The following is a 27,732-nucleotide window of genomic DNA, read 5'->3' on the forward strand; positions in this document are numbered from 1 at the left end:
CTGTCAGCGTTACTCAAACTTCACTAAGCATCTGACCTTATGCAAGGTCATGGAATATTTTCCAGACAGAATTTCTCTAAAAGGGACTACTACTATACGGCCAATGAAATTCTATAAAAATGTCCCTTTGCAGAAAATTTCATCTACATCAACACCCAGAATTGTAAACGACTATGATGGACCATAATACTCGTAAAATGCTACAAGGGAAAAAATTACACATTTATTTTTTATTACGAGCATTTTCCTTGATAAAATCGTAATTACGTTTAACGAGTCTTTTAATTTTAATAGAAAACACCAATGTCAAAGGGAAAAGTAAACACTCGTGTAGATAACACCTTGAAAAAAAGGACAAAGAAAACTAATCGTAAGACCCAATAAAAAGCCTATGTAACAGCTCAAAATTTATTTACGAACCACTATCCAAACACATCAAACAATACCAGCAGTAAGTTGAGCCACTTCATTAATCTATTACACACTAAACGGAATACACGCGTAATTTAAAATAATAATTCGAGCTGTTAACATACGTTCGAGTGTAGTATTCGTCTCACACTAAAAAAAAAATAAATAATGACCAATGAACAGCTTACTTAGACTACCATATAACTACCGGCGGCGGCGCTGGAGAGTTAATGGTCGCATTTTACTAAGTACATTTTGTCCATCTCTCTATAACCTCTTAATCACTATAGGTTACATCAATGCACTTTGGACTGGTCGCTGTACCGAGAAAGAAGAAAAGAATACTACGAGTACAACGGATCGCTCATTTTCATCTCCTATCTACTTCAAGCTATTCGATTCTACACATACCATATTCGTACGATTTTACAAAACGGTATATGTATACTGTCTCATCGCTGTACAGATTACTTCCCAGCAGAGTGAAGTATCCATTTCATTTAATACATACAACATCGCGTTCAATTGCAACTTTCCTGTTATTTTGCTGGTTACTATACTTGTGCTTTCCACAAGCGCAATAATGCTGCTAAACAAGATAAGCCGCCAGACATGGCCAATAATCGGCTATTGTCATCGCTCATCAACTTAATCTAACAGTAAGAAAACAATGACTTCGACGAGGGAAATGGCCATCGTTTATAGACGTTGTTCTTTTTCTCTGATGTACGGTAAACAGTTTAAATACATATTTTTATCCGACAAACGTGGCTGATTAAATAAACATCTTACTTTTGCACAATGCCCACCATCAAATCAACGACATCGTCGGAATTTTCATTTTTTCTTCTCCCAAACTATTAATTCACCATCAATCAATTCCAAACGTTTCTATTAGCGTTTCAACCGTTCTTCTTCGAGTCAGCGTGCTTTTTTTTTGTTCATTTTCATAAGAAAACAACAAAGTATTTTATTCCTTCAAAGGCAAAGTTCCCCTAAATCAAAAAGAAAGTGGAATTGGCACGACATACTATGGAAGCCACGTCTTACTCAATACACGGTCAACGCAGGAATGACAAATAGATGCGAAAAAAAGGAGGGGATAACTTGCGAAATTTACCGTTTACACTACACTTACCCCCTTTCATTACTTCTATACCACAAAAAAACTAGGAATAACTAGAAAGGAATCATACAGGGGCAAAGGAACAACAGTATTTTTGCTGCTCTTTTAGAAAAGTTCAATCATATTTGAACCCATCGCCACATCAGATGTAAAATTACAGGCGGTTTTCCTCGGCTCCTCATACATATCAAAATCGCGACTCACTTTCTATGATTCAGCAGAAAAAAAATGGGGTTTAATTCCAAAATATCACGCAGACAAAACAATTTTAAAAAGAATGAGTCATTTCCTGTTGATAAGATAAGCATGAATTGAAAAATGGTGACTCATTTTCTGTTGATAAGATTCAGCAGAAAAAAATAATGGTTTTTAAATTCAAAAATATCGTGCAGACAAAACAATTTTAAAAAGAATGAGTCATTTCCTGTTGATAAGATAAGCATGAATTGAAAAATGATGACTCATTTCCTGTTGATAAGATAAAATAGACATTATTGAGCAATATTGCGCAATTTCCAACTCTTTCAAGGGCACTATTTGTAGTGGGGATATCCAATGGTATATCTACAGCTAAATTATTTGAATTGCATTCTCAGTTCAGTTCTTTTATTCGTCTCATTGCATTCAGTTGTATTTGTCCGCGTTGTTTGTTTGCTCGTTCACCCCCCCCTTTTGCGTTTGTCAATCTCGCAGTTCTTTCATTCGTCTCATTGCATTCAGACGTATTTGTCCGCGTTGTCTGTTCGCTCATCCCCCCTCTCATTTGCCAATCTTCATAATTGCTTTGTAATCAGGTGATCGCAGCTCTCCGTTACGATCCTATTTCTAGCAGTTCGTGATGGCTTTGTACAGTTTCAAGCTACGAGCATTGGTAAGTAATTTTTATTACACATTTGCTCAAGTGATGCTACCATCTCTCAAGTTCAGTGCTCAGGGATCCAAAAAAAGGAGGATTAGGGTTCTTCTGGCTCAAATTCCGACTCCTAATTTTCATGTTTTATCCAAGTGCCTTCACCACTGGCTGGCTTTTGATTCAAGAGCCTACAATAGGCTCCTCTAAAGGTTCTAGGGATGATTCGGAGTAGATCTTTGAATGACTAACTTCAGTTCAAAAATTTTGAGATCCTCCTGAAGGCTCCCCCCAAGGATTCAAGGACCTTCTAGAGCAAGTCTTTGAAGAACTACCTTCACTCCAAAATATCTTCATAATTTTCTTCTTTCATCATTCCTTGAAAATTTTAATCACGAAATGTACGTTTTACTGATACAAATCTTTGGAGGATTTTCCATCTAACATCCCCAGTTACTAAATTCTTTTATTGAAGACTGAAGAGCCTACGCTTTTTAATTTCAACGAAACTCCCCCCTCCTTCCACCAAGAAAAATACTGCTGTATGGGTTTTAAAGGCCTGCACCTCAGTCTTCAAATCTGTTTTCCAAACCAGTGCTACCAATCTAGGATCTGCAAAGGGAACACTATGCTGTTTATCTAGATGAATGAGATTTTCTCACTACCCCCCCCCCACACCCCAAATATTTTGTGCAATGCTGCTACTAGCTTGTAGTTCTGATGATGGATTTTCAGACTACCTAAGATGATATTTTTTACAATGATTGCATAAGAAAAACTCTGTGTAAGATCGGAAAAATAAGGTCACAATGCTACTTTTTTGAAATATCAAAAAATTATCATCAAGGGATAATTTATCACAATTTTTGAAGTCTATACAAGTGAATTTTTAAAAATCTTTTTCAAGGAATGTACAATTTTCGCCATGTTTCGCTAAACAAAGGTTAAACTGTTTTCAATACCCACCCTAATTTTTCCGCCTGGCGCCTGAAAAGCATTTTTGCCGATTCAAGAGTGCAAACAGCCCATTCTCTTTTTAGTTCTCATTCCATACACCAACCCTGATAAGTGATAACCAAATCAATCAAAACTTGTAAGATCTCTGTTCATGTCTATTGTCTTCAGTTTGCATCGCCATTACCAGCTTCCATAAAACACATTGTCGAAAAAACTTTGCACGAAAAAAGCCAGCTGATGATAGGGTCAAGTTTCACTTTTTTCAAACGCAAATCGCAACCAGGTGGTCCGATTATGAGCAAAATACGTGACATTCGCGTTTGACTCGGAGGATTGCTTTTTATGCATACGTATACTCGCTGTTAAGAACAGTATACTCAAGAATAGCAAACATTCGTGAAGACCGAAGACAGATGGTCGCCTAGACAGGTTACACCGGATTACAGTTATCTGTTTTACTCGCGTAATGTTCAGCAATGTACATGGCGAATTTTCTATCAAAACTCTACTTACTTCCATTTCCAGTACGAAATTATAACTTAGGCACTACAACACAATATATGTTTTTTGTAAGCTTTTGTAAACATGAAAAAAAAGGGGTGTCCGTTGACCTGATTGCTGGACGGATGTTTATAAATATAATTCGTACAATAATTGATTCATTGTTCCACGAAAATTTCATTACGAGCAGATTAGGTATAGCGAGCCCTGCACGAATTTACATTTCGATATTTTGTCAATTCTTCGTAACGATAATGCATAGATTTGAAAATAATCGTCGAATAATAACTTCAGCCAGGATAGGAAATCGGTAGCAGAACGAATCTCCTAAATTCGTTCTAATTACCGGGTAACTAGGCAAATTACCGGTAGCACAAAATACGTCTGGATGCCTGATGGCTTCGACTTCAACATTGGTATTTGAACTAATTCCGGTAAACTATTCGACTTTTCGATGATTTACGTATATTTTAATTGGATTTTTTTTTGAAGCGTGCAACCGTTGACCATGAAAAACAACAACGCCGATCTTCGACCTATTGGTAATCGTGTATAATAAATTTTTCCTCCATTCGTGTAAATCGCTGTATCCACTATCCAGGTATACCTTTACCTACTACGTTGATCTAATTCAATATCTCGTGTTCTGTCAAATAATTCTACGCTTCGACATCCAAGGTTATGTATTCGTATTTTGTTGTCATTGATTGTGTAGGTACTCGTAGTACGTGCTTTTTTCATCACACATTTGTTTCGCCTGACCAATACATATGGTGACTGTTTATAGTGTCATAAGCTTTCGCGTGTCGTACATGCATACAGTATGTACTGTAGTATCACCATGTACCTAGATTCACTACCTATACGTCTACGTACTAGTACATACTGCAGCACTAAATTTCGCCTCCTTTCGTTTCATATTATACGTACTTATATGCGACGCGAGGATGACCAAACGAGGTTATCCATCGGTGTATACGTTTTAATCGGCTCATGTTCTTATTGTTAAAGTCGTATACAATGAGAAAAAACACCAACTTGAGTAACTCTATCAGCGATGTCGTAACGATCAAACAGTCAGTCTCGCCTCCTTACTATCTGAGTAATCTATGCTATTGCATAAAAGTTAATTTCTTCTTGTAATCTCACCCTAGACTGGTCATTCGACCCATCAGTCCCCACATCGAGTATTCTTCCTATTCGGATTTCGGATGAATAATACATAGATGCACGTATGCCAATTCTTGCCATGCCATACCACCCTTGATAAGAAAGTAAAATCGTAGAAAATTCGAATCTCTAATACTGCACAATTTTTCACCAAAATGATTGAATATCTCGCTGAGATAGATTCAAAATCTGATAAGTTTACCAAATGAATTTTGAAAAAAAGAAGAAAAAAACAAACGCAATTTTAACCAATAAAGAAAGTAAACAATCGTTTCTAAAAAACAAGCATACGTATCTGTTTCGTAAAAAAGCGAAATCAAGTTGACTAAACATCATGCAACTTCAAACATTTCAATTTTCACATTGTATATTTATGTTCAAATTGTTCAATGAGGCAACTCGCGAACATTTTGAGGGTAGGGAGGAGAAATTGTCACAAAGTAACCATAAAACGTCGCGAAGGGAAAAACTTACAGTTTTTATTTTTTAGTTGTTGACGTTGTTTTCTCTTTTTTTCACTATTAAAATAATATGTATCTACTTTTTGGCTTCCTTGAAAAATGCACTCTAGAAATTCGGAAATTTTTCGGACTTCTACCCTACCCTCTCTTCATTTTCATATTTTAAGTAGTTCTTCAACCAATTTCAAGAATGAGATTTCTCCTCAAGTATTATTTTGGTTCACCAAAATGAGTTTCTTTACAGTTTTCCTGTATCTTAATCTGAAAATGTTTACTTCGAAAAATGAATAAGAGAAACTTTTACAATTTTTTTCTCAATTTTCGACATTTTAGCAGAATATTGCAATATTATAAAACATTATTTTTGTATTTTTCCGCACTTAAACTTTTTCAATTATTCCTTTCGTGTTTTTTTTGGGGGGGGGGGAGGGGGAGGCCTTTTCAAGAGTCAGAAAATATTTTGAATTTTTTGACATTTGAACAAAATGATAGGGTACACCCAATTTCGTTTTTTTAAAATACATATAACATTTTCAAGTTTTTCTGATTTTTTTTCTTCCAATTTCCAACATTTTAACAGAATATTATTTCAACAATGAAAATTAAATTTTCGAATACGAATTCTTGCATCTTTTTTAATGATTACATAATTCTAAATGTTGTGTACTTATTCGATAAACTTTGGAGTATTCAAAAATAGGTTTCTGTATGAGCAAAAATTTTCATCTATTTTTGTTCCAAACTAATGGAAATGTTCACATTTTACCAAAAGTGAATAATTTCGAATAAAAATTTCAATGTTGATGTTACAAAATATGAATTCATTTCGTACAACATACGAAATTGAAGATATCCGATTAAATTTCGAAACGAAGCAAAAATTTACTTCACACCGGCATGACCTTGACCATTCATAATATGAAATAATTTGCATTTCATCAATCATATCACACCTTTCTCGAGTAGGTACGAACAGAGTCATAGAGCGAATCTCCGACGTACGATCAAGATGCATTTACAATACACATCTTCCCATTTTGCAGATGTACATAAGTATTTCAAGATAAAATCACCCATCAAACAGTACACTTTGTACGAGCTTTTAAACGACACAACTCATAGTCAGCTACATATAAACATGGGCGAGAGATGATGAAGCATTTGCTATGAGAAATACCCTGGCCCCTGTCCCTCAATATAGCTCGCATATGGCAGTCAATACTTTAGTCACAAGTCAGATTGCAAGAATCTGGTGCCAGACATGCGGTAATTAAATTCAATTGCCGCTTGGCACGTGAGCATTTCACTATGTACTGTTTGAATTGCTCGAAAGATTTAAAAAATCATCTCCAATCATCCTCGGCGTGTACGGATACACAGTTTTTTTAAACGATACGTGTCGCTGTCGACTATTATTTTTCATTTTTTTTTTTCGATCCAATGTTCGATCGTGTCTGGAATTGTACTCGTACGTACAAGAATCTTCCTCGTATACACACAATGTTCCTTGTCATAATGTATAATTATATTACACCGCGAGATTCACGCTTTTTACGTAATGGATCCATGTTCTATTTCTTCACGTCTGTTTTCTCATAAGAAATGAAATGCATACTGCAACGATTTACTTACGACCCGCTTTAACAAGTCATATAAGTCCAGAAATGAACGCGTATTTCGTGTATCATTAATTTTTTCGGTAAAAGAATAAAAAATTGGATTTATTTGTATACCGACGACGACGTAAGACCAGTTGTTTTATGAGAAAAGTACAAAAATGTAAGTATTTACTCGTAGTTGGGCCAAACTCACAAAGGTATAAATGTCGCAAGAGAAATGTAAGTATTTGTACAATTTTTAACCCGAATTCTTTTTTTTTTCGTCTTTTCAGTTTTCAACTCTGACTTGAACGTAAAATTTTGTATAAAAATATGGTAGGTACGCGTAAATGTCTGAGAATTGAAGGTTCTTGAAACGTTCCGATAATTTACGTAGACTCGTTAGTGTTTTCATAACCTTCTCCGAAATTTTTTAACGTCGATAAGAAAAAACAATAATATTTGTCAAAATAAAATTCAACTTGCCAATGCTTTAGATGATGATTTTAAATTTACTCATTTTGAAACTGTAAGGGACTTGAACATATATCCTCGTTTGCTTTGTTTGATAACACACAATACTTGCATATCGACGAAAATTTAATTTCAATATTGCAAGGTGTCTCATCTCACTTGCCACTCACAAACACGAAAATCCGAACCATCAATTCTTCGCAAAATTTTCTACCAATCATTTTTCCAAGTAAAATCGTACTCTATTTTCAAAATCAAAATATATTTCGACACGATACCACATCTTTGAAACGACACTTGACAACCACTCTCAAATCCTTCAAAACGAGCTCGAAATAATTTAAAACCGAAAAAAGGCCTGACAAAACCATTCCTTGCCATTGCAAAAAGAGAAAAAAATCGAATAGGTACACCAAATACACGACGCGATGCGCTACGATACACATTTTTGTACTTCCATAAATGGCAATTCGCTCAATTCAACTATACCATCGCGATCTCAAACTGGTAACAAATCTACACGATTCCATTATGAAAATGATTCTGTTTACGTGTAATACAAAAACAAACCATATGCGAAGGTGTACATAATGTGCATCGAACAAACCTTGAAAACACCGGTAGGAATGCGGGAAAAATTACACGAAAGTGGTAGAAAAAAAGATTTTAAAAATTCATAAAAATGAAAGTCTTTCGTCGCCTGAAACGGTCAAGATGGTCATTTAACGCTAAGTTGAAAACATTCGACGTTCGCGTTCATCAACACTGGTTAGACTACCATTACGTCCAAATGATACCATCATAATTTTAACGATATTACATAAGTGTCGAAATTCTCATTATTATACGAATAAAGATTCATAATAGTTTAAATTACCCAGCACTTCTTACCATCTTTTAAAAAGTTCACGTTTCCACAACGAATGCGTTAAACTGTACGATAATTTACCGCGAGTTTTTATTTTTTTTTCTTCTTCGACATAAAATACTTGATGTTATGCAGGGTGTCTCAGTAAACGTTCAACTAGAAATTTAGATTTAATAGAGATATGGTCAAAAATGATGGTCGTCGATTGAAATGAGACTTTCATCAACACTGAACTTGAACGTAACCAAGAATTAAGAAAGAATATGTAGAACTTGGCAGGTGTTGGTTTTTTTTAAATTCGTATAGTAACAGGGTTACAGAGGCATTTAAGTATGGTCTCAAAAATTTCAAAAAATTAACATTTTTTTAAAAAGAATTTTTCCTTTCAATTGTATCTGTAAGTGCTTCAGTCTTGTTTTGTATAGACAGGCAGCCATTAACCCTTTCGGCTATGAGACAAACTGACGGATAAAATTCGAAGTGCTTTAAACTGAGTAAGGCCGGTTGCTGCCTAGAACTCAAAATTTGCTGGAAATCGCACATTCAGAAAGTATTCATGTCACAAATGGCAATAAACCTTAAATTGACTATTTTTCGATTTATGACACCGAATAGCATTATAGATCAAAATCAAGCCTTCTGAGGCATCTGATATTACAAGATGAAAATATTGATAACAAGCATTTTTAAAAATGGAAAAAAAGATGAGCTAAAATAAAATAAGTTTGTGTAAAAAAAGGAATTTTTGAAGAAAAACAAGGCATGCGACTTCAGATGGTTATTCAAACTGCAAATGTTTGAAGGTGTTTGCTTGTGGGAGAATTAAAATTGATGGAAAAAGCTTTGTGTTATAGAGAGCATTTTTTGAAATTTTGAAAACTTGTGTCACAATTCAACCTGAAAAGTATGACATCATTTTCATTTTCTGACACATACATCTCTGTTGAGGTGATTTGCTTGGGTGAGTAAGTTACCTCAGAAGATGACTAGGTGAACTTTTGCGAGCATTTGCATTTTATGATAGATACTGTGTCATAATACAGCCCTCAATCTGTTTGTCATAAGGAGATAATAAAAATAAAATACGTACGTCAGGTTGTGGAATTACTGGAATTACTTGTTAGAAGTCATCTTACAGATAATGAATTGATTGAGCGCAGTCTTTATGACACAATATCCATCATAAAATTCAAATGCTTGCAAAAGTTTACCCACTCATCTCCTGAGGCAACTTACTCACCCAAGCAAATTATCTCAAGAGAGATGTATGTGTCAGAACATGAAAATGATACATATTTTTCAGAATTTCATTGAAAATTAGCGTTGAATTGTGACATGGGTTTTCAAAATTTTGAAAAATGCTCTCTATAACACAAATATTTTTCCATCAATTTTAATCCTCCCACAAGCAAACACCTTCAAACATTTGCAGTTTGAATAACCATCTGAAGTCGCATGCCTTGTTTTTCTTCAAAAATTCCTTTTTTTACACAAACTTATTTTATTTTAGCTCATCTTTTTTTCCATTTTTAAAAATGCTTGTTATCAATATTTTCATCTTGTAATATCAGATGCCTCAGAAGGCTTGATTTTGATCTATAATGCTATTCGGTGTCATAAATCGAAAAATAGTCAATTTAAGGTTTATTGCCATTTGTGACATGAATACTTTCTGAATGTGCGATTTCCAGCAAATTTTGAGTTCTAGGCAGCAACCGGCCTTACTCAGTTTAAAGCACTTCGAATTTTATCCGTCAGTTTGTCTCGTAGCCGAAAGGGTTAACAGCCATTAAAAAAAGAAATGGGGTAACAAGGGAACCTCTATACTTATAATCCTTCAATTCCAATCGAGCGAGGCTCATTGAAGGAGCATGTCATCTATATCATCTGAAAACCAGATTTTGATCTACCGAAATTCATTTTTCAATTTTTGACGATTTTGTGAAATTATAAAGTCTTGAAAACCTACTGGTATGTACATAAATTTTTAGTAAAAAACGACAAAATTTCAAGATAGAAAATGAAATTCAAATTAAAAAAAAATCTCTCAGCTTTCTTTACATTGAGTTTTGACAAGGGCTCCAGGTCGGCTCAAAAACAATAATAATTTTCAATTTTTTGGGGGGGCGAAGGGTCGATTTTGATGCATTAATAAATTCTTAGATTTTCACCTCAAGGTTAGTTTTTTTGTCAAAAATTGATAATATCACGGACTGCTTCTGCATGTTATAACTAAAAATTCACCACAGATTGAAAAATCAACATTCGCAGCTTAAAATTTGGTTGTGAGGGGTGGGTGATATGCTTTTTCAAGAAACCAAATTTTCGTTCGAAATAAGAGTTGATGAGTTGTAAAGATTTTTGAGTAAATAAGCCAAAGTATTGCTTCAAAGGAGCTTTTTTTCAAAAACCAAAGTCAGGATTAGTATTTTTCAATAATAATAATTTTAAATTGTAAGCAAAAATTTATTTTGCCAAGTGAGATCTTACCTGTTCAATTTTCATTTCAAAGCCGAATGGTTTTATCTTTTAAAAAATTTGTAGCAAAATCAATTTTTTCAAAATTTTTGAAAATACGTTTTTCATTTCTAGCGACTCTATAGAATCTTTGTAAACTCACACATAATTCTAAAAAAAAGTATAATAACATCAACTTACCGAAGTTTTGCAGCATATTCCATTTCAATGGCGCATCGATCCCGAATAAAATGGGAATACCTTTCGAGAAATTCGATTCCTTTTTGAGTATGCAACGATAAATTTTCATACTGATCCTGTAACACAAAAACAGAAGAGAAATTGTCATCATCACGTTACGATAAAATCAAATTTCAATTACTGCAAATGCTTTCAAGTTTCATGACACGGTGTAAGCGACGATAATTATTCTTTTTAGTTTACAAATAACACGGTCAATATCTCAATGTACACACACACTCCCGCATAAATACCTGTATCTAATTCTTCATGTACTTGAGCAACTCAAACTCTAACTCGTATTATACCAGCTAGTTTTACCAAGTCTTGTCATTTTTACAACTATTCAATTATACTACTGTTCCACTTCACTAACACCCGTCACACAATAAAATTATGGCAAACCAAATTGCATAATACGCTATTAAAAGCTAAACCTGCTTATAACACCATTCATCCGAATACAATTAACCAATTTGATTAAAGCACGAATAAATTAATAGAACGAGCCGACGACTGTATAGTACTACGTGTTCCGTAAATAGTTCATCATCGCTTTTTTTTCTCTTTCTTTTTCGATCGCTTCTTTCAATAAAATAAACAAATCGTTGATCGAAGCGAAACGTGATAGAGTCGGATGATACTCGCGTTATTTTAAAAAGCACAAACAGGATATACTTTTTTAAAAGGTTTTTTTCTAAAAAAAAAAAAAAAACATTTTTTTGGTCGTCTTTACGTTGAGGATTCATAAAACAAGGAACGCATAAGGACACCAGTGGAGTACAACGAGTATGTAACCTATGAATCGTTAAATGGTATAATTCGTAAGTTGAAAAGAAAAAAAGCGGCGGGTGTAGATGGAATTACTACAACTACTGTCAGGTTGCTCTTCTATAATCACTCGTTACTTCTTATGAGATTGTTTGATTGTTGTATTTCTCGTCGGTACTTTCCAAAGGCGTGGAAAGTGGGTAAAGTGGTGTTCATTCCAAAGCCTGGTAAGCCAAGGAATAAGGCTGATGGGTACAGACCCATAACCTTGCTTCCTATTCTGGGGAAAGTGTTTGAGAAGGTGATCAACTACCAATACTGGGAGACAATCAAACAAAAAGGCTTGATAAGTGAGTTCCAATTTGGCTTTCGCAAGGGCAAATCATGCGAGGATGCAATCCATGCTCTTTTACATAACTTGGCAGTGATGAGAAACAAGTTTGCCTTTGTTGCGATTGTTTCATTAGATGTCCAGGCAGCTTTTGACACTGTCTGGTGGCCAATGATAATGAAGGTTCTTGGAGAGCTTGGTTTTCCCCTGGTAATTATCGATCTGTTCCATAGTTATTGTCAAGATAGGGTAGTCAAAGCCGGCTTAGAGGGAGTTTTGGAGGAGCTAATGGTAATGTTAGGATGTCCTCAGGGTTCTATCTCGGGGCCAACTATTTGGTTACTTTTTTATAACCGGATACTTACTATAGCAAGGGAGTATCTCTACATACAAGCATTTGCTGATGATACAGTCTATATTGTGGGTGCGAACTCCCAGGTACAGTTGGATAGCAGAGTGAACGAGGTAATGGAAGAGATAGCGACGATGCTTGAAGAGGGCTTTGTTAAGCTGAATGCTGCCAAGACACAGATTATGGTTTTCTACAAAAAAGCAGACCCCAGTGCTGACCACTTCTTTATACACCGAGGGACGTACTTGGTAGTCTCCAAGCAGATTAAATATTTAGGTGTAATTATAGACAATGATTTGAGTTGGGAGCCCCATATCGACAACATGGTGTCAAAAGCAAAAGCAGTGTCTAATTCTCTTGAGGTTATTATGAGAAACGTCTACGGGTATTCAAATACACTGAGGCGCATAATGTATAGGGGACTGGTTGTGGCCTTCTTCAGTTATTGTGCTTCTGTTTGTTTGAAAAAAATTGCTCAGAAAGGTACCCAAAAGAAATTACTTTCGGCTCAAAGGGGTTTTGCCCTCAGGATAGCTAGGGCCTATCGCACTGCTGCTACTGAAAAAGTCTTGGTTGTCGCAGGTATTCCTCCTCTCTACTTGGAAGTCATTGAAAATGGTGTAACGTATTTCGCTAAGAAAGGTATCCAGACTAGGAAGTATCCATTCAACTATCCAGAGTTATATAAGGTAGAGCCAAAGAAGTTTACATATGTCATGTCACCAAGGGTGAGGCTTACATATAGGGAGGTTAAGGATAGGCTGAGAAAGCATACGATCCGGCTGTGGCAGAAGGACTGGGACAAATATGACGCTTTTATGAAGACTATGTTTCCTAATATCTCAGATAGGCTACAAGCACCAGACGTTGCATGCAACTATTGGTCCTCCCAAATCCTGACAGGGCATGGCGAGTTTAGGTATTATCTACACACCATTAATCGCACATTTAGTCGAGAATGCCCGTGTGGGTATCTAGAACAGAAAAATGAACACATTGTGTACGATTGTCCGGAATCCTTGTTCATTACCTCTAAGTACGATTTCATCGACCGTACAAATAGGAAGATAGCCATCAGCAAAGAATTCGACCCATTTGCCAAGGAGCTGATTGAATGGCTAAAAAGATTCAACTTGGAGTTCGAAGCTCGCCGCCGTCGTATCGCTGAAAGTGATGGGCAAAGACTACCTGATTACGACAGTGACTAGTCTCAATTAGGGTACTGGGGAGGGGGCTGAGACCCCAGGCTGGCGAACTTTCGGGTTACGCAAGGCTTGGCTGTACTTGGTCCTCTTCCTAGTTAGGGAACCACCCAACAACAATCTATCGTTGTTGGCTTTAGTCCTTCCTTTCTTCAAATTCTTATGGACCATCTTTTACTGTCTAGTGGTTTTCACACTGGGTGTGAAGGGTGAAACGCATAATTGAGAAAACGGTTACGACCCTAGTACCTTTCCGAAGGAGGAGACCTGGTCCGAGTAGACCTGTAATGGGGCGGCTTGTCTTGGTGTGCGTAGTGCTGGATCACTGAGTGTGTCAACATCCATTCCTTCATTCTATCTCTCCGGGCAGCGGGCCCGGTCCCTTGGCTTCTGGTGTTATTCGGGGTTACGCATCGTCAAACCAGTGTGTCAGTCGACAGAGTCTGTCTTCGGGTTTCACACTGTTTGCCGTTCGCGTCCTGATGACATGCGGATACGCAACAGAGGTCACTGCGGATTGGGACTCGTCGCTGTCCAAGGCTCATAGGCGGCCATTGCGGGGTTTAGGGAAGTCTCTCATTCTTGAAGCCTCTTGTTGTTTTAGGTGAAGCCTCTCTGCCTCTTGTTGTTTCTAAGTCTCTCGTTGTTTTTGAAGTCTCTAGTTGTCTTTGAAGCTTTTGTTGTTTTTGAAGTCTCTTGTTGTTTTTGTAAATATGTTATACATTACGTTATGTTTACATTATGTTATATGTTATGTTTATGTGCTAAATACTCAATCTGCTGTTGGAACTGTTCCAGGTAGAACCACACTCCGCTGTAAACCTTGCTGTCTGGAGGCAAGACACCGTTCGTCGGTAGCCACCGAGTTTGGCCCGCTGCTGGGTGCCTCTACCAAGGGGCAGAAAATAAAATAAATAAATAAATAAATTGAAATTCTCGGCACCTTCTCCCGGGGCCGAGGATCCCTTGTGCGAGTTGTCCCGCATGAGTTGTGGTTTTCAGGTTTTTGGGCTTGGGACTTTCGGCCATGTTGGGTGAAGTGAGCATGAGGTGGTCTGAGCGGCTGATGAGGTTGGTGTTTAGGAGAAACGAGCAGTTTTGAAGTGCAGTACGATAGGAAAACTACCAAAAAAAAAAAAAAAAAAAAAAAAAAAAAAAAAAAAAAAAAAAAAAGGAACGTCGTAACTTGAGTTTATTAATTCATCGTTAAAGATTTCAAAATCATCTGCTTTGCATCAGTTAAATTTTCAATCACGTTAATAAACAGGCGTCAAAATTAAATAAACGATCGAAAAAGAGGATAAGAGATATAATCGATAATAATGCATTTTTATAAAGCTGGTAAAAAGTCACATAATACTTCAAAATAATATTGGTACAAGGTACAACTTGAATCGTAAATGTACTTGTTATACTGAGAAAATGAATCAGAAGGGGGGGGATAAAAGATCAAGCTCTTTCCAATCGCATATTTCGACATATTGATCAATTTTTTTTGGAAAAATTCTAATCCAAAAAAGCACATTTACTCGATCACGTCGAAAATGTCGTATAAAACTCATTGGTGGTCAAAATATGACTTGGAAAAAAATATTCTTCGAATTGTAGCAGCCATATTCCGTATTTTTTTGAAAAATTTGAGTCCAAAAAATCCTACTGTTTTTCTTACTCCATGCCGAGTAGTTGAGATATGACCTAGAAAACATTGTTAGATTGACACTTTTTTCTAACACCATTTTTTGGCTCTATAACCGTGAATTTCAACTAAAAATTTATTTAAAAATTCAACTTGTTCACTCAGTTTTACTAAGCGTCAGTAATCGCATTCGTGGGGCTCTCTTATGTGGAACAAAAGACTTCTCCATCCACTCCATTATTAGGATTTCTCACTTCACTTATCGTGTTTCATTTCAAAAAGAAAAAATACGACAGCTACAACCCTAAAATACCCCCTACACAGTACCTCCATACACAATCCATTCACTCGAACCCATATCTATGTAGTTATATTTACGAGCTCAAAAAAAAAGCTCGAAAACAATAACGCAAAAAACCGATAATTTCAATACCACTTCGCGGTAATCACCGACGAACTTATAAACCTTTCCCAGTAGGTGATTTCACTTTTGCTTTCAATGATATCCGTTTAATTTTTACGCGGATCAATATCCTCCAAAAAAAAGAGCCATTATACTCGCAATAACGATAACCAGCCTCGGCCATATGATCGACGATAACTCGTTTTCAATAAGAATAAAAATTAATCGAGTTCGGGACTAACCATATGGTAAACGTCACTATCGACTGTAGAACCATTCTTTACCTTGGTTTTACAATATGAACAGTGACTTTTTCCATTTCTTATCGCATAAGCGTACTTTAAATCCGTAGATAATAGCGTATAAACGATACACCTCAATTACCGACATGCTTTATTTGTCGAACACTGATAAAAAAAAAATAGAATAAATCCGATACACGACTATATTCTCCTCACTATACAAAGCAATCGACCTTCCGAATCTTCGATCAGAAAGAAAAAAACCGAATATTTTGTAAACAAACTGAGCTTTTCAATAGACTATTTACTCCCCTAAGAGGCGCTTGTGCCGAAAAATGAATCTCAAATTATAAAAATAAACGCGCGTGGCTGTATTTTTGCTACAACGAACACGCGGTTTTTAACGGTTGCCAAAAAAATCATACACATATTTTCGTTTAATCTTCCTACGACGTTTTATACGTTCCACCGAATTCGAAACTTTCCTCAAGATGGACTATTCGGATGTATATTGCACTATAAACTTAGTCGTTCGAGTGTCACATTTTAATTGCCATTTCTAACACGTTTGTGAAAAATTTTTCATCGAACTTTCTGCCATCGTGATGTGAACCGGTTCCTTTGGTAAACTGGTTTTCAATAAGGCATTATTAGTGAAAAAAAACTCGTCTCTTCGTAAGTCTCTCTCAGAATACTTTTAATCGGATTAAAAAAAATTGAAAATATTCAGTTGATACACTCACGAGGCACTTAGCAGTAGCGAATCTGCCCCAAGTTTTGATGCAACGAGACCAATTTGGAGGTCCAAAATTGGCGAAATATAATTCCCCCCCCCCCACAGTTAATGGTATGCTTTGATACGCATTATTATGCTATTTTGGACTCTCAAGTATACGTACCACACGCTTGTTGTATCAACTTAATAACGCGTAAATTACGTTCTTTCTCGAAATAAAGAGGCACAATGTTTACTCACAATGTCGTTGGCCCACTCTTTGTATCTTACGAGGACGAATATTTGGCCCAGATTTTAATTGAAAATTACCAATTATAACGCACTTCGTTTTCATTATAATGAAAATGTACGTTACACACTACACGACACGTACTTAATTTTGCATTTAGGAACGTAAATTGATGTATTTTTCGCTACTGAAAAAAGTTTCTTCCACTGTGAAAAAAATAATGTGAGAATTTTAGTGATAGAACATTAAAATTTAAGCAGTGAACGAGAAACGTGGAAGGAACTTGAAAAGAAGATTAAAATGTAGGTACTGAAAACAAAATTTAAAATCTCACCCAATAATAAAAATTACCAAGTCTAATTTAAGTATCAAGTAGAAAATTGGAGCTCGGCAAAAAATTATGGTCAAATGCGAAATAATCTCAAACAAGACTATAGGAAAAAATTCCATGTATTTTCGATTCCCTTTTTTGCACATATTTCACTGACTGAGAATAAGCTATTTTTTATTAAAAGTTTCGTGCAAGTAAAAGGCGTTTTTCTCAATTAGGAAAACTTTCAACTTCTTTGACTAATGCATAAACCCAACCCTCAACTTGGCGAGAGCTCCAAGTTTGAAAAATTGAAAAAATTTCAAATTTACTCGTATCAAACATTTTATACCATCTCAACAATATTGCCAATTTTGAAGGAAACAACTTTACTTTTTATCATTTTGAGAGTTTCTGAACTTGACAAAATAACTTTGAGCTTTTCAGGTAGTCTAAACGTATTTAGTACTTAAATCTAAAATTTTGACAAATTCCTCGACGTCTTTTCAGGTTATTTTATCTTCATCAAATAAAAAAAATTTTATGAAGAATCTTCTGGAAACCGTACAAAATAAACAAAAAGGAAGGGATAGGGTGTTTGTTACCTATTTTCAGCAGTTGGAAAACAGTGTTTTTTGTTTTGTTACTTTTTAAGCAACCGTATGCTTTTAGAATACAGTTATGAAAAATACTGAACTTGACGAATTCTCCAATTAATGAGCCCAAACGAGTCGAACTGGGCTATTCAAACCATTAGACACTTACCTACTCGGTTTTTTCAAACATCTCAAAAAAAAAACCATCAGATGGTTAACATCTCATTTTGAATATTATTTCAGAACGTTTTCTTCGTTTACATTGTCCAATGTCCCTATAGGATTATTCTCGTGGTTTGTGAAGTATTTCAATTCAAAATTTGAAACTTTTAATATGTAATCTTGAATTAAAATATCTCGAAAACAAAACACGCGGGAACGGTAATTCAAACAAAGGGAAATTTTCTGAATTTAATCATACTTAAAGTAGTGTCGTGAAATTTTTCAACTGCTTTCAACTACTACGTTTGAATTAAGGTCAGCCCGACAATTTTCAAACAGATGTGTTGATTTTGACTTATCCGAACTTTTTCGAGTATTTCTGGAAGTCGCATGTTATCATTTATGTACTTTACGAGGTTGAATCAGGCCATCGAAAATTTTATTTTATCTGTACATAGTTTCAAACGACAAAACCAGAATTTTTACATATTACATCATCAACTTTGGCAGATCCGTTCTTTTTACTCCACATATGTACGTAATAAGCATTAAATTCTGAGTACTTAATCGAAAATGTGTTCCTTCTTTTTTTTCAAAAAAAAATACGAAAGGTGTGGAAAAAATGATGAAATATTGCCAAATAAATGAAAAAATATATAAAACTTATCGAAATTTTTAGTAGTTTTAATACAGCCTCCTTCGTAATTACCTACTCCAGGAAACGCGAATAAGAACATTAATGTATGTATTGCACGGTATCAACAATACGTGGAATTGCTATCAACACTTGACGTGAATTCATCTGTTATGTTTCTGATCACTGATAAGCGTGAAATACAAAGTGGTTTAAATTTTCTCATAGTACACCACAATTTTCCAATTTTTTCAGTCGATTGGATTCACACGCGATTACATTATTTACGTTATAGCTAAGCGTGCGATTAAAATTTCGTAATCGTAAAGGAAAAATATTTTCAACAATAGTTGATTCTCCAGTATACTCAGAGTATACCCATTACAATGACACTGGTGTAAAATGATACGTAAGCTGGTTGCTTGGGTTATAAAATAACATCGGCCGCCAGTAAGTATTATTAAGCAGTAAATACAAATGCACTTCGCAACTTCGTGAGTATTGAGCATCGATTAAAAATTCAAGCGACGTTATTAAACTATATTTTAAAAATAGCACGTTTCTTATTCTCATGAAGGAATGCTGCAGTAAACACAAAACTTTTACACCGTCGTCGTCATTCTAATAGATTTAGAATCGCGACTGAACTCGGTACTATGACTACTTAACACACCCACCGAGTAATTAATTAAACAATTTATAAGCCGAATCGATCTGAAAAAATAACATGTTCGTATAAAAATTCCACAAAATAATTTCGTCACTCAAATCTTTACATATGGATCCCAAAATTCGATGAACCGATGATCAAATTATATTTTTCATGCTCCGAAATAGACACTGCCATAAAATCCTTCCCACGTGTTTCTCTCACCCTCGAACCCAAATCCGGAATTTCCCAGTTTCATTACATAAAATAACAGTTTTCTCAATTTCCTCGTCAACTTCGACGATGGAAAATGATACATGTTGCAATCGAATAAAAGTACAGTCAGCTCGTTGCCATGAAACTTGTTTCGGTTGCGAAAATCAACTGGGTCAATGTTGCGTCGTTTATCGGTAAAGGAAAAATCGACGCTAAAAGAAAGTAAAATTCCACATACGTACGTACGTATAGGTAGTTAAGGTACTTATAAGACATACGTAAACGGAAACGATGTTAAGTTGCTCTCACCGTTTGTTGGTAACACTAACCACATTCACAATGATTTATACCTTTATTAGGATGATAATAATGATGGCGCAATGTGTACCTTGCGCCTTTTGCTTTCGTATACAATACAAATACGCGAATCAGCGTCATTGTAAGTGAAAATAACCCAATATCGTACAAATTGAGGATCGAAGTGCTAAAAGCATTTTTTTTTTCGTTCATTTGCGGACTAGGATAACCAGAATAGCGTTAAGTATATTCACACAATATGAGTCGAAAGTTATATATGATCGGTTTAATGGTGAAGAAAAAAGAAGGGGGAAGTAGGTGTGAATGAACACTTGTCCAAAACAATTTCTCCGAGTTTTTAAAAAAATGGCTTAGAACTGCCCTCCTCGCCCCTCTCTGACAGTCCTAAATCAAAATTTAATCTAATGAACCTGGAAAGCTAAAATTTGTCAAATACACTATTTTTTGCCACCCAAATCGATTGGAAACGGTTTCGATTTCGAATCGCATCGAGTTATTTCTAGAGCCTTCAGCACAATTTGAAAGATGGAATTTTCACAAAAATTATAGCCAATGAAGTTGGAAAGCTTCTCAGCACTTTAATTCCAACATGCTGGTTTAAGCCGTTCTGGAGCCTCTAGGATCTTGTCATTTTTTGTAAATTCCAGATTTTCAACTAGTGCCATAAAAAGTGGTGTTTATTAGTGAAATAGTGACTCACTAACACTTTTTCAAAAAAATATCAATTTGGCAACATTTTGATTTTTTTTGGTCCAAATTTGATTTATAAAAATTTATTAAAAATCAAAAACTCCACTTTGGAACCTGTCTTTATCGTGATTATTCTTCAACTTAGAACAAAAAAAACTCAAGTTTCCTTCAAAAATACTCTTTAAAAAATTAGATGAGGGTTCTTCACAATGGCCCAAAGTTTATTCTCAGGTAAAATTTTGACTGATGAAGTACAAAAGATCCTGGGAGTGAAGTCTAAGGAGTACATAATATGGTTAGAGAACATTGAAATAACAGTGTTTTGAAGTATCAGTATATCAAAATTAAACGCACTGATTTTTCATAAAAAAAAAAAAAAAAAAAAAAAACACTTTTAGAAAAGGACCACAAAACCACCACGATCGAGTTAAATAGAAAAACCCCTTTTATCAGCCGTCGACTAATTTAGATGAATACACAGACGACAAAACACTGCTACAGCATCGCACATACACTTTGAACCAGTCACATGTTTCATACTTGCGGTAATAATTGAGTCGAATCTTATGTGTAGTATATGCTGCAGGTAAAGCGCAGGTGTTTTCATATCCTATTCAGGTATCTTTAGATTGAACGAGGCGGTGGCTGTGAAATAAAAACCATCACACATCTTGATCGTGATGCTGTAACCAGATCCAACAAAGATATGTTTTCATATCAACCCCTTTTACTACCAACATTTCAAAAAGATACCTAGACGCGAGTCACCAAACTCTTCTCATCAATGAACTCATTCAAATATTCCAACATCGCGTCGCCTCGTAATAATACTAGACAGAGAGGAAAAATTCGCGAGCCTTTTCTTCTGGAGTACTGGGTAAAAATTTACATCGCATTGCAGGTATTAGTATTCGACACATGATTCGAGTACTCGCCCAAGTACACCGTTCGACTGGAAGTCAGTCATACGAGACTTTTAATGGTTCAGTGGGACAAGCATTACTATAATATAAAAGCGAATTATGCTAAAATCACGTGATGGTATTCTTAGCCATCATTTCGGCCAAACAAATGACACAGTATCCGTTTCAGCTTTTCATGTCATTTCAATACCGTTATTGTAATTAATCAGACACTAGAGACAGCGACAAAGAGACTCCTAGCAAAACATCGTCATCGTCTTCGTCTTCATCGTCGTCTTCAGTATAGAAAAATTCCATACAAAAGCATCTCTCGTTGATAACGAGTAATTTTTCTAGCGATGTCAGGTTGAATCGATGAAATTCCTCGCATCATTAGTCGAGACTTACGAGACAACATATTGTATGAGAAGCAAAAAAATGTGCAGTTACATATGCAAAATTCCATCTTATCTCAGGATTACACAGGTACATTCGAGATTCAGTCATCGATACACTACACAACATCATAATAGTTCACTTCTACTGCATCGCGAGTTTCCTGAAATACCTGTTAACATGCTTACAAGTTTACGAACCATTGGATGGTAAAAAATATATTATTCTTCATGAACCTCACGTATTATAGTTGATCCGACGATATTTAAATACTAAGTAGCATTGCTATATTATTTATGCCATTTTATATCATATATACTATCCGAGAGGCACCATAATTCAAACTCTCATCCAAGAAGGCGGCCCCGCTGTTCCAGCTGAATTAATAAAAATAATTACACGAGTGGACATGTGTATATGCCTTAGACCCAGATGTACGTGCACTTTTCACATTTTTTTTTTTCACTTCTTAAACGAATCTCAATTCCAATTTTACAACTTACTATCATCGCCTCTTGTACACATCTGGGATTTCGATCGTTTAAAATCCTGTACCAACCTAATTTTACTATGACCACGTGATTGAAAAATTCCGTTCAAATGAACGTCGCAGGTCGCAGCACGTCATCTCGAGAGTCGTAAAGGTTGAAATTACAAATTCAATATACAAATACACGAGTAATTTTCAAATGGTATGCGTGATGTCACCGTGTAGTATTTATCACTCTACGAGTTGAAATAATACCAATTATTGCACTAACGAGTCCTCTTCGCATATGTCTTCGTAGCAAATATGCGAAACTTACTGGTACTGACGCCTTGTAAACACCGTCTTCCTAATTAACGGGTTATTTTCATCTTGTTTTATTTTTTTTCTTCTTTTATTTCCTATTTCGAAATTTATTTTCGCCATTCCGAGCATACTTTTGTACCCGAGTTCGCTAGGACAATTAACGACAAGTATACCTTAGTCAACGAGGCGAAGAAAAAATAACGTTGATTTTTTCGGATCAATTGATCTCATTTGAAGAATTCGGACGAGAGGAAAGGCGAGAAACGCACCGAGTAATTGATGTCCGCATTGTCCCCTCAACAGTTGAGAGGTTGAGACGTAATCAGTTTGTAAGTTTAATTTTGAAGTTTAACCGGAGTGGACTTTAGAGTAACAGAAATTTTGAAATCTGTTCAGAAGATTCAAATCCCAACAACCTAATCACATCTGGAACTGGTGTGATACAAGCAGAAATCATCGAAAAATCACGTTTAAGTTGTTGAAAAAAATCAGCTTGTTTGCTAGATGTATTTTAATGGTAAGGGGGAAAGGAAGAAGTTGAAAACCAACACCAAAATATTACATCAATTTTTGATCTCATCGCCAATCTTCACAACCTAAAATATTCCAAATGATGAGACATCGTCTTTTTTGGTCAATTTTAACCGAAACTTAAGCAGAAAGGGCGGGCGGAGGTGATACGGCAGAAAATCGAGACCAACATATTTGAATCTGAATTTTGATGCAATCAGAATTATTGCAATGAAACATTAAACTAAGTACCTATAGGTAGGTATATTTTTTAAACTTTTTTGAAGTTTCACCATGTCTTTTCAATCACATGAAGAGATGGTTCAGTTCAATATGTAAATGAGAAAATTTTTATAAAAGCAAATGAAACGATTTTAGCAGATCAATTTCACAAAAACCAGGGCTTGAAAAATTACCAGAAAAAACACCCCTTTAGGAATGGAGCTCATTATCAGGCATATCGTTGGAATTATTTGAAAAAATGTATAAAAATTCAAGAATATGGCGACGAAAGTCACTGAATAATGTTTAAAATAGTTAAACTAGAACAATAATGGCACAAAACAACACAAAACTTGTTCAAAATATTTAAAAAATGGGTAAACTTAATAAGAACAGCAAAAAACTTGATGATAATAATTCACAATATCGAAATAACGTCTTGAAAAGTTGAAATGACATGAAAATCGATTTTGAAAAATGAGAACGTTTCAGTAAAAAACTTCATTGATTGTAGTTTCCTAATTTTTTTTTCAAAATATCTCGAGAACAAAATCTTCAAAAAAAAATTCAATCCATCCAATTATACTCTGCTGATGAAAAATTTTATGCTCTGCAATTCCTTTTTTCATCAACTATTTGTAGGACTCTTTCCCCTCAAAATGGATTTTTGTGGTAAATTTTTTTTTTTTAAATCAAGTTTTCCGTCACATGCGATCAATAAAAGTTGAATTTTCCAAGTATCGATCAACACGTATTTCACAAATGAAATCTCTTGAAAAAAAAATGAATTGCACTCAAATTATAGGAAATTTCATCTTTTACAATTTTTATTCTCTTTGTTTTTTTCGCAGGATCTTTCATTTCTTTAAATCTATCTCTTCATCACAAACAATCTATTCAAGTTGACTTTTCGAACTTTTTCTCAAAGTATACTAAAAACAAACCTTCTATGAAAAATCATACTCAACAATTTTGATCCATTTCATTTTTTCGGAGACTCGCGGTTTTTTCAAAAACGATTTTTCGTAATGAAAAATTTGATAAAATTTTCATCAACTCTAGATGCATCCAACTACCTACGTGAATTTAAGTTCATTCTAAAAATAGTACAGACCAAGAAATTACCATTTTAAATGCGCAGATACCAACATAATTATCAAACAGGACCAAAACCGGCATAATATAAATAACATTGCACAACCACTTCCTTCCACACTTGTGACAAATCTCACACAATAATACATAGCTTCTAATATTTCCTATTCAATTGACAAAAATCAACCTGAAAACTCACTGCATAGAACATCTCATCATGCACCAGGACAAACAATACGGGGTTACCTCTCAATAATTTTATCATCATCGTCATCATCACGATCGTTGAAAAACATCAATTAGCTGAACAGCCACAAGACAACAAAGACAACGAAATCATTTAGTTTCTGTTTTGTCTATACGTCGTCGGAACCATTTTCTTTGTAGCAATATCCGCGATGGTAGTACACTATTCGTCATCAAATCGGAATCACTTCCTGGTAAAAACCGATGGCTCGAGTAATTTGACTATTTCCTCGATGACCTGTCGCCATTGGTAGCAAATTAAAGAGACTCGAGTGGTCTTTAACTCGATCAAAATTTCTCAACCAATTGATTCGAGTCTAACTACGCGTATAACGAACTGGATACCTAAATCATTGAAAAATACAGTATCCTCGCGATAAGAAATTTCAATTTTCTAAATCCGGTATTAGCATGGGTATCGTTTGATATCCGAATCCTAATCATTATGTAATATCATCTTCGTAGCGCACAGGTACAAATTCTAATAATATACGATGGTTCGCGGTTCGGCTTTTGACACACATATTAACAAGGGGGACTGGTCACGAATTAACCGATGTGGACTGCACATAGGCGATTGAAACTTGAAAATTGCCAGTTCTAATCGCCTCACCGGACATATTTCATTATCCGCGCCGCGAACTTCTTCAGATAAAACGCATACAGGTTAGGTGAAAATAGGCATTAGCCCGATTACGGAAAACGGGTCAACCAGTTAATCTTTCTTTCTCGCTGCACGTTGAATTTTTTTATATTCCAAATATACGAAACAACGTATATACGATATATACGATATTGCCTTCTTATGCGTATATTTTTTCATTTCTTCTTCTCTTTTTTTTCCTTCGGCCAATATTCATAGTCTTCCGCGTGTTTATGCCGCAGCTATACGTATAGCTTTAGCTAGTTAGCTACATTTAAACTTCAAAGGTCATATCAACCTTAAGGGCTATACGGGTGGTGTTAGATACGAGGTGATGCCTGTCGGTGATTTAGGTCTGAATGCACAAGTATTTCGTTTCATTTTTTCCCAAAAATTTAATTCTGTAAGAATATTAAAAAACGAATTTGGCCGATAGGTAATTTTCTAAGGTCATGACCTACGACAATGTCTCTTTTCTTCAATTCCATTCTTTATTTCAAATATAGAAGACGTACAAGTACCTACATAGGTACGTTGTTTTTTTTTTCTAACCAGTAACTGACCAAGAGTGAAAAAGAAATGCACTGATCTCGATTTTTTTTTCAACTTGGTCCAGATCGCATTACTTTCACATTCATTAACCGGAATCGACAAATGCAATAGGTTTAGTTCATTTAGAGCAAGAAAGAGAGACCATGTTCACGATGGAAATTTTTCATAAATTCTGCAACAAGAGAAATTGAAAATTCATTCGAGCATGATTACGAAGACAGACTACTCTGAAACGAGATTTTTTCAAAAAGTTGTGCACCCTGAATTACATCATTCATAATAGGAATAAGTCCAAGCTTGGTTCCCAAAAATAAATTTATATGTAAGTATCCACCGTATTTTATACCTCGAACTTGAACTTTTGTATTTGAAGACTAGTTCAATCTTGACGTCTTGAGCAGACTTTCCCACATGATATTGGTTATGTTTCCAAACAAGGGTCTTTTCATTAGTAAGAGGGACAGGGCTGCTGAGGAGCGGGATTTGAAAATAATATCATCTCAAGTTTGGATACATTTTTTTGAATACCGATCTCGAGATACCCTAGGAGCAGGATAAAAGCAAGTGTTTCAAAAGCAGGACATTTTTTCACGCATTTCAATTTTAGAGTAGGAGGAGTAAAGAATTCAAAATTTGTGGCAGTCAAAATTTTCAATAAAAAAAACTCAAATTTTTTGAAGAGAACTAAAAAAATTTAAAAACAAAAGAATGTCGAATTTCTGAAAGAACAAGAGATGGAAAATTTTGAAGTTTGATCAAACTTTTCATAAGATGAAAAAATACCTAAATCATAAGAAAATGATTCTTGATTATAATGAAAATGGATTCTCATGGATTCATAATTTTTTACTTTTGCTGAAATGTGAATGGGATGACATAAATACCAATCACGAATCAATGGATGAACAAAAATGTGATTTAATGACTCATGATTCAAATGTGAGGTTTCGAGTGGGAGAAATATTAAAGAAAGTCATCATGACATTGGAATAGTAGAAAAAAGGAAGAAAGAAATTATTATATATTTTTCAAGGACCACGTTCCTCGATTATCTGAGCTTTTCCAGGTAGATATTGGACTTATTCATAAGTTTAAATCGAAATTTATAAATTTGAAGGACATTAGAAATTCATGTTCACCAGATTTTTCTTCGCTTATCCCTCTTCAAAAATACTCTTAAGATGTGGGAATTCAGACCCCTTCCTCCTTCCTCTCAAAAAGGCTCTAAGAATTTGAATATATTTTTGGGGATTTTCGCCATCGCTCTTCCCAAGCACAATATTGCACATGTAATTCTTGAAGATGAGAACAACACTCGAAGTGTGTTTCCTCACAGCTTTCTTAGCATCGTTTCTGAAAAAGTTGATAAGAAATTCAAAACATTATGCAATTAATGGGTTCTCGGGGGAAAAAATCGTTGACTAGGCAACGTAAATACAATGTACCATCACTTTAGGGCGCAATCAATGTATAAAAATCGCAAAAAGCGCAAACGATCGACAGCCAACGACGCACAGGTGATTCTTTTCCATAGCCTGTATTTCAGCTCTTTTCATGTAATTTTTAGTTAATACGCGAAGATGCAGACAATCTGAGACTATACGGGTTTCCTTATTTAGAGTCAAACGATACCAAGACATGATCGCAGAGACGAGCAACCGTCTTACCGGTTACGGAGACGAGGAACATAGAAGAAACTATAGATACTACGAATTAATGGATACAAGAGAGCTACATTATCCGCGAACCTTTTCGAATCGACTATACCTATACCTGCATTCCA

At 35.2% G+C, this 27,732-nt stretch overlaps 1 protein-coding gene across 5 annotated transcripts in view; it reads right to left on the reverse strand.

Moving 5' to 3' along the window:
• Cip4 (formin-binding protein 1-like Cip4) overlaps positions 1 to 27,732 on the reverse strand; it is a 69,008-nt gene that overhangs the window by 38,380 nt on the left and 2,896 nt on the right. For all 5 annotated transcript variants that reach the window (XM_065344379.1, XM_065344381.1, XM_065344380.1 and 2 more), the window contains exon 2: positions 11,075 to 11,190. In XM_065344379.1, the coding sequence (XP_065200451.1) occupies positions 11,075 to 11,190 (116 nt within the window). The remainder of the gene's footprint in view (positions 1 to 11,074; positions 11,191 to 27,732) is intronic.

Source organism: Planococcus citri, chromosome 1, assembly GCF_950023065.1.
Source record: "Planococcus citri chromosome 1, ihPlaCitr1.1, whole genome shotgun sequence".
Lineage (NCBI taxonomy): Eukaryota > Metazoa > Arthropoda > Insecta > Hemiptera > Pseudococcidae > Planococcus > Planococcus citri.